At 52.2% G+C, this 7,546-nt stretch overlaps 1 protein-coding gene across 1 annotated transcript; it reads left to right on the top strand.

Moving 5' to 3' along the window:
• Positions 1-4,413: 4,413 nt before the first annotated feature.
• kcna4 (potassium voltage-gated channel, shaker-related subfamily, member 4) lies at positions 4,414-6,495 on the top strand. The gene has a single exon (XM_040130006.1). It carries the CDS (start codon positions 4,414-4,416, stop codon positions 6,493-6,495), a length of 2,082 nt encoding a protein of 693 aa, XP_039985940.1.
• Positions 6,496-7,546: the final 1,051 nt, after the last annotated feature.

Raw genomic sequence — 7,546 nt, 5'->3', positions numbered from 1 at the left:
AACGGATAGTTTGAATCAAATGGACGGGACGACTGAATGGGCCGCAGCTACTGATTGCCGTGCACCCCGGCACCAGAAAAAAAAAGAGTCAACAAAACAAAACAGCTACCTGTACGATAAAAAAATAAATCCGGGAGGTTTCAAAGGTGCAATGAATCAGACGTTTACCGTCCCATAGCGCAAAGTGGTCCGAATAAATCTGAGGTGGCAATAGGGTGGTTGATCGATAACAGCGGATCAACAGTTACCGGGTGCCAAAACGTCTGTTTTGTTTTTTGTTTTAAATCAGTGCACCCGCTCTCCCAGAAGACATGGCTATCTGCACTATTGACAAAGACCAACAGTGCACACATCTGCTTTTCAAGCTGGAAAAGGATAAAGCAAAGTTGGTCTTACAGAATCAAACATGACGACATACCGAATTACCTCATCCTTTTAACCCAGAGTTCTGTTACTGAGCCCTGATTTACTTTCCCCAATGGCAAGAGACTGTGGCATTTTATTTCTGCCAACTGCGGGCTTCAGCACAGCCCTTCTGATCGTTGTATTTGATAGGTCACCGATCATCAAATTGCTTGTTGTGTACCGTATAAAAAACGGTCCAAAACAATCTTCCTTTTGTTAAGTATCATTGTTTCCACCAAAACGGTGGCATACATGGTACCTGTATGTAAATAGCAGCTAATTAATGAAAAGTCCCCATGATATCCATTACACTCGCTTGTCTGGGGATTATAATACTCATTACTCAAAAAGTAATGCATTTTTAATTGCTTTTTAAATAGTGATGCATTGTTTGACTAATTGTTACCTGTGCACGGTAATTTGTTAGACTGCTGGTTTGGTATAAAGTCTCCAAATTGGCCGACTGCACTCTCTCCTACTCTCCCTCTCATGAGAAAGTGTTCGCCCGTTTCTCTCACAAGCTGGTTCAGGGCGAGAAGGTGACCTTTAATCACACACTGTATGAGTGCTGGTGGAGTGCAGTTGTAAATCATGTGATTCGACTTTTCCCAGCGAGGTTTCTGAAACGGCCGTAGTTACACTACGCTCGTTGCATTTTTTTGTTGTTGTTGTCAACACTTACTTGGGGACACAGACGCACCGATGTGTCTGCCGTTGGGGTTTTCGTCAGGGACCTGGTGATGGCAGGGCCCCGAGCAGAGTGCTGCTGAGGTGTCTGGCCACTTCAAGGCCTGCTGTTATCCCTGTGTATAGATTTATGAACCTTCTATACTTTTATTTCTTCCCAGAAACTTCCTCAAAAAAAAAAAAAAAGATACAACGGAGAAAAGACTGGAACAAACAGGATGGATGCGAATCGATGCGTGGTGCTGTGTTTGATCACGGGAATAGGTAGATGTCCTGTCACACAACTCTGTCTCCTAGAAATGATGTTTGTCGTCGTCAGGATTGGTGGAATGAGGATGAGAGGAAAACAGAAAATAGGTTGGGCTGAGGGGACAGTCCCCTTTCAGTTGTGCGGGGCCCATAATTCTTGGCTGTACACCTGGATCGAAACGCAGATCTTCCGGTTATGACGTGATACCCTGCTTACATTACTTGTGTGTTACATTTCTGTGCTGAATGTTTGTTACTTTTTCTAGCAAAAAAAACCAAAACACAGTAATCAGTTCATGTTTAAAAAACCATGAAAAAAAACAGTTACCAATAAAAAAAACTACGCTTTTATTTCCCCCCCCCCACCCTGGCTTGTTTTCCACAGAGACATTGATCTGAATGTAAAGCGAATGATTAACAATCTGCATTTTGCTCGAAACACAGGCCACTTTTTTACCGCGCCACACATTACAACGCGTAAAACAAACAAACTAAAAAAAGAGAAACAGTTGGAGTGTGTGTGTGTGTGTGTGTGCGGGGGGGGGGGTTATATTGTAACAGCTGCTTTTTTCTGTTTTTTTTACATCTTTTTTTTCTGGTTTTCCTTTGAATTTTCTGAATTCTCTCTTTCCTGAATGAACTCTTCTGGGGGGCGAAAATCGATATGATGGACTACTGATGAATTTTCTTCTTTCTTGCGCTTCTTAATCACACATCAAAGTAGTGGAAGAAAGAAATGGAAACGAAGGATGTTTGGTCTTCCCGTTTACTCCCAGGGGGGAAAACTGCAGAAATCCTCTGATTTGTGAAGCACAGGGCTGAGCGTCTATTTGAGGGGTGTTATAGAAATGTATAATAAGTAGGGCTGCAGCTAACAATTATGTTCCAAAACCCAAAGATATTCGGTTTACTGTGAAATAAAACTGAAAAAAAAAACAAAACGGAATCTTAATATTTAAGAGACAGGCAACAGCATTTTGGGTCCGTTTTTGCTCGAAAAACGATCGAACGATTAGACGATTAATCGATTACCAAAGATAGTTGCCCTCGACTAACAGTAGTGCATTGACAGGCTCGATGCTAAATCAGTATTTGGGTGTGGAGGGTGATTTTTGACTGAAAATCGCGAGCACGGCGACGTGTAACGCCAGACGTTACTCTGGGGATGAACGGAGAGCAGTGCACTGCTCCCTGGGTAAGGACACCGGTTGCCGCCCGGCAGCGACGGATGAAGGGCAGAGGGGGCTCGGGTGTGAGACTGCAGCACGGCGCGCAGTGACCGGCCGCGTCCACTGGGGGAGGACCGAGCACCGCCTGCACGCGCTGCGGTACGCGAGCGGCTTTCTCTCGCCGAGGCTCTCCATCATCATCACACACACACACACACACACACACACACACAGAGAGAGAGAGAGCGAGAGAGAGAGAGACAGAGACACACAATAGGAGGGATACAGGAGTGTAGGTAGGGCTACAGCGGCAGACAGACAGATGTGCGATGCTCAGACGTAACCATGGGGCCGTTTCCCCTCGCCTGTGCCAAGGTAAACTTTTACCCACCCTCGCATCTTCTCGCCGTCGCCGTGCGGAGCCGTCATTGATCCCAGCTCGCACACCTGCTTCTCCTTTTTTTTTTTTTTTTTTTTTTTTCCCCCTCCTCTCATTTTTTTTTCTTAAACGATCATCGCTGCCAGCGTGCCGGGAGCGGCACAGCACAAACAGGGGGGGGGGGGGCTGAAGTGGCGATAGATCCTGTTGAATTGAGACGAGACGTCGAGACGCAGCCAAAAAGTGTCCCCCTCGGAGTGCGTCAGACCACGGATGTATACAGTGGATGCTACGGTCGCCGGTTGGATACGACGGGGGATTTGTGATATTACACCCAAAAAAAATTCAAGTAGGGAATTTTGGGCAAAAGGGAAAAACTACATCCTCACCTAGCCTTCCTCCTCCTCCTCCTCCTCCTCCTCCTCCAGCAGATTTGTGTGCAGGGGGGGGGGGGCTGAGGCCATTTCGTTTGGCCCCCTTTTTCACATGTAAGTATGAATGTCAGAATGACGCGAGGCTGCTTTAACGAGCGGAACATTTCGTGCGTAATGTCTGTGTGTGAACATACATGTCCGCCGCGCGTTGATTTCCACAGTCACAACATGTATGTTCATGATGACGATAAGGATATAAATGATAATATTGCCAATTAAGTTTGACCGCCTCGTATCGGTAGAGGATGCGTAGTGCCCCGGACTATGCGGTCGCCAAAGACACAGGGCATCATTGTGAAGGGGCTACATCCTCCCCCTAAACCAACTGCTGTTTTCTCTTGTCTTCTCTTTCTCTCGCAGCTCCAGAGACCGTCAGAGGGATAAAGTCGCTCAGATCCACCGGAGCTCCATCACACAACAGCAAAGATCCAGTCGCTGTTGTTTTGTTTTTTGTTTTTTGGGTTTTCCTTTTTGTTTTGTTTTGTTTTGGGTTTTTTTTTTTTTTCTTTAAATCTCATCACATAAAATGGCAACCGCGAGTGACCGCGGAGGATCGAAAGACGAATTTGGGCGCGAGCCCTGGTCGCGGAGAGATTAACCACCTGATGGGCGGCGGGGGGACCGAAGGGGGAGACTGCCGTGGTGTGGCTCGTTGACTTGGTGATTTACGATGCCGGGCAGATAGGAGGGCGCTGCAAGTTTGACACGGAGCGTCTGCGTAACAGGCTATGCCACCGGCCCCTTGCCTTTTTTTTTTTTTTTTTTTTTTTTGTGGTTACGGTAATGATGTCATGAAACACCGAAGGCCCCGTGCCCGAACGGGAAACCAAGGCCGATCAATAGCTCCTATCATGTAAGTAGCCACATGGACCCGCTCGCGACATGGACCTAACTGAGGTGTGCTTGTTATTCTGACACTGTCCTATTCACAAGTGATTGGTCGAGCCGTGGATGCCTCGTTCTCTCTCTCTCTCTCTCTCTCTCTCTCCGCGCGCTCCGAGCTGCAACTTTTATTCTCTCGCCCGCGTCCACGTCGCCCCCCGGGGCGGTCGCCGTAGCGCCCACTGACCCAGCCGCCGGCTGACCTAAGATGGAGTTTGCCATGGTGGGCGCGGACGGCGGGTGCAACAGTCACCTGCCTTACGGATATGCCCAGGCTCGCGCACGGGAGAGGGAGCGCGAGAGGGAGCGCCAGGCTGCACAGTCGAGAGCGGCGGCTGCAGCGGCCGCGGCCGAAGGTGGATCCGGTGCGGAGGGAGGAGGCGGCGGCGGCGGCGGCGGCGGCGTGGGGGGGTCCACCTCCACCTCCTCCTCGAGCGCTCATCTCCTCAACAACCGCCAGCATCCGTCTCGCGCCGCCTCCTCCGCGAACGCCAACATCAGCAGCGGCGGCGCCGCCTCGCGCCCCTCCTCCTCCTCCTCCACCTCCTCCTCCTCGCAGCCGCCACAGCACCAGCAGGAGCCCGAGCAGCAGCAGCAGAGAGTTCTCAGAGAGCGGAGAAAGCAGCGCGGCGTCGGACGGTGGAGACGCAGCCGGACGACTCTCGGCGGAGATCTGCGCCACTCGGAGCTGGCGCTGCTCGGATCCGAGGAGGACATCATGATAGAGGAGGAAGAGGCCGAGGGAGCCGAGGAAGAGGAGGAGGGGGAGGAGGAGGAGGGGGAGCGGGGCAGCAAGAGGTCGAGCTTTCTGTGCAACATGGATGATGAGGAGGAGACCGTCTCGATCACCGACAGGCGCCCGCAGTCCGGATACGAAAACGTTTACACCGAGTGCGGCTGCTGCGAGAGGGTTGTCATCAACGTGTCGGGGCTGAAGTTTGAAACTCAGCTAAAGACTCTCACGCAGTTCCCGGACACTCTCCTGGGAGACCCCGACAAGCGAATCAGGTACTTCGACCCGCTGAGGAACGAATACTTCTTCGACCGGAACCGACCCAGTTTTGACGCCATTCTCTACTATTACCAGTCGGGGGGGCGGTTGAAAAGGCCGGTCAACGTCCCGTTCGACATCTTCTCCGAGGAGGTGAAGTTTTATGAACTCGGGGAGGAGGCGATCCTCAAGTTTCGGGAGGATGAGGGCTTCGTCAAGGAGGAGGAAAAACCTCTGCCGGAGGACGAGTTCAAGCGCCAGATCTGGCTGCTCTTTGAGTACCCGGAGAGCTCGAGTCCCGCCAGGGGGATCGCGGTGGTGTCCGTCCTGGTCATCGTCATTTCCATCGTCATTTTCTGCCTGGAGACGCTGCCGGAGTTCAGGGATGAGAAGGAGTATCTACAGCCGCGGCACAACTCCACTCAGCCCGACCACGGATTTACTCCCTTCAACGACCCGTTCTTCATCGTGGAAACGGTCTGCATCATCTGGTTCTCCTTTGAGATCGTAGTCCGCTTCTTTGCGAGTCCGAGCAAAGCCGCGTTCTTCAAAAACATCATGAACTCCATAGACATTGTATCCATTTTGCCTTATTTCATAACTCTCGGCACGGACCTGGCGCAGCACCAGGGCAACGGGCAGCAGGCGATGAGCTTCGCCATCCTGAGAATCATCCGCCTGGTCAGGGTGTTCCGCATCTTCAAGCTGTCCCGCCACTCCAAGGGGCTGCAGATCCTGGGCCATACCCTGCGCGCCAGCATGAGGGAGCTGGCCCTCCTCATCTTCTTCCTGGTCATCGGCGTCATCCTCTTCTCCAGCGCGGTGTACTTCGCCGAGGCGGACGAGCCCACCTCCCAGTTCACGAGCATCCCCGACGCGTTCTGGTGGGCCGTGGTGACCATGACCACGGTGGGCTACGGTGACATGAAGCCCATCACGGTCGGCGGGAAGATAGTGGGCTCGCTCTGCGCGATCGCGGGCGTGCTGACCATCGCGCTCCCGGTGCCGGTCATAGTGTCCAACTTCAACTACTTTTACCACAGGGAGACGGACAACGAGGACCAGCCGCCGGTGGTGGAGAGCATGCCCCCGGGCTGCCCTTACTTCCCGGACTTCCTGCGGAAATTCAAGGGCTCGCCCTCGGGGTCCTCGCTGGGTGACAAGGCGGAGTACATGGAGATGGAGGAGGGGGTCACGGAGTCGCTCTGCGGCCTGGACAAGAGCCCGAGCAAAGGAAACGGCACGGACATAAGCAGGAAAAACAGCACGAACTCCAAATCCATTCAGACTGACGTGTGATTACGAGCAGGGGGTCGTCGTTTCCTTTTTTTTTCTTTTTTTTCTTTTCTAAAGATGAATATTCCCTATGAAGACACTGCAGGCCCGACAGCAGGTGGTCCCCCTAACACGAGTTTTACGCACCCCTCAGAGCCCACGCACGCACGCACGCACACACACTCACACACGCACACACACACACACACTCACACACGCACACACACACACGTCACCGGTTGGCAATCTTCACCCTCTCCCATCTCGGAGCAACAGCTTCCTCCCGAGTCGTCTCCGCACACCGAGCCGGGGTCCGTCGGAACAATCGCGACCAACCCTTGCCCAGTGGTGTTCGACTGATCGATTGATCGGTCCGACCCGCGCGGGCTTCCGACACCCGACGCCGAAAGTCGACGGTCCTGGAGGAGACGGGCTATGCATTCGCACTTTATGAGTTCCATCGGTCAACAACGGAAAGAGTGGGGACGGGAATTTCTCGCTGTTATGCAATAAGGTTAACATTTGTTTGCACTAAATGTAGACTTTCGCGCCGGGTCTGGCAGGTTTTTTTTTTTTTGTTCATTTCAGAGACGAAAACTGTAGGCCATGCTAGTGGCAATAACCCCAGTCGCCCTCTGGCCACTTAGCTGGGAGAGAGCAACTCGAGGATGTTATTAACCGATTTCACACGCTGCCACTTAAAAAAGATAAAGAAATAAATCGGGACTCCGGTTAAAGGAAAAAGCCTGAGACAGATGAACGGCGTTTTGTCACTGCTCCAACGCTCGGTGCAGACAAAACGCCGATTCGTTTAAGCAGGCACCGAATAAACCAGGGCTAGAGTTTTTTTTTTTTTTGGTGACACCTGCACCCATATGCTTCTCCACAGCAGGGCCGCGCGAGCCTCGTGCTGTCGACCGCCACGAGAGCGAAGCACGCGAATCGGCGGAGTTGTTAAAAATGGCCGGAGGAGCGACTCCCCCCCCCCCCCGCCAGGCTTCGCACAGACAGGCTCGGGGCCTCGGCGACGGCGGGTTTTTTTTGTTTTGTTTTTGACCCCGGTTTCGTTTGAACC

The sequence above is a fragment of the Xiphias gladius genome, chromosome 1, assembly GCF_016859285.1.
Source record: "Xiphias gladius isolate SHS-SW01 ecotype Sanya breed wild chromosome 1, ASM1685928v1, whole genome shotgun sequence".
Lineage (NCBI taxonomy): Eukaryota > Metazoa > Chordata > Actinopteri > Istiophoriformes > Xiphiidae > Xiphias > Xiphias gladius.
Note: the sequence above shows the minus strand (reverse complement) of the source record. Positions and strands in the feature narration are given on the sequence as shown.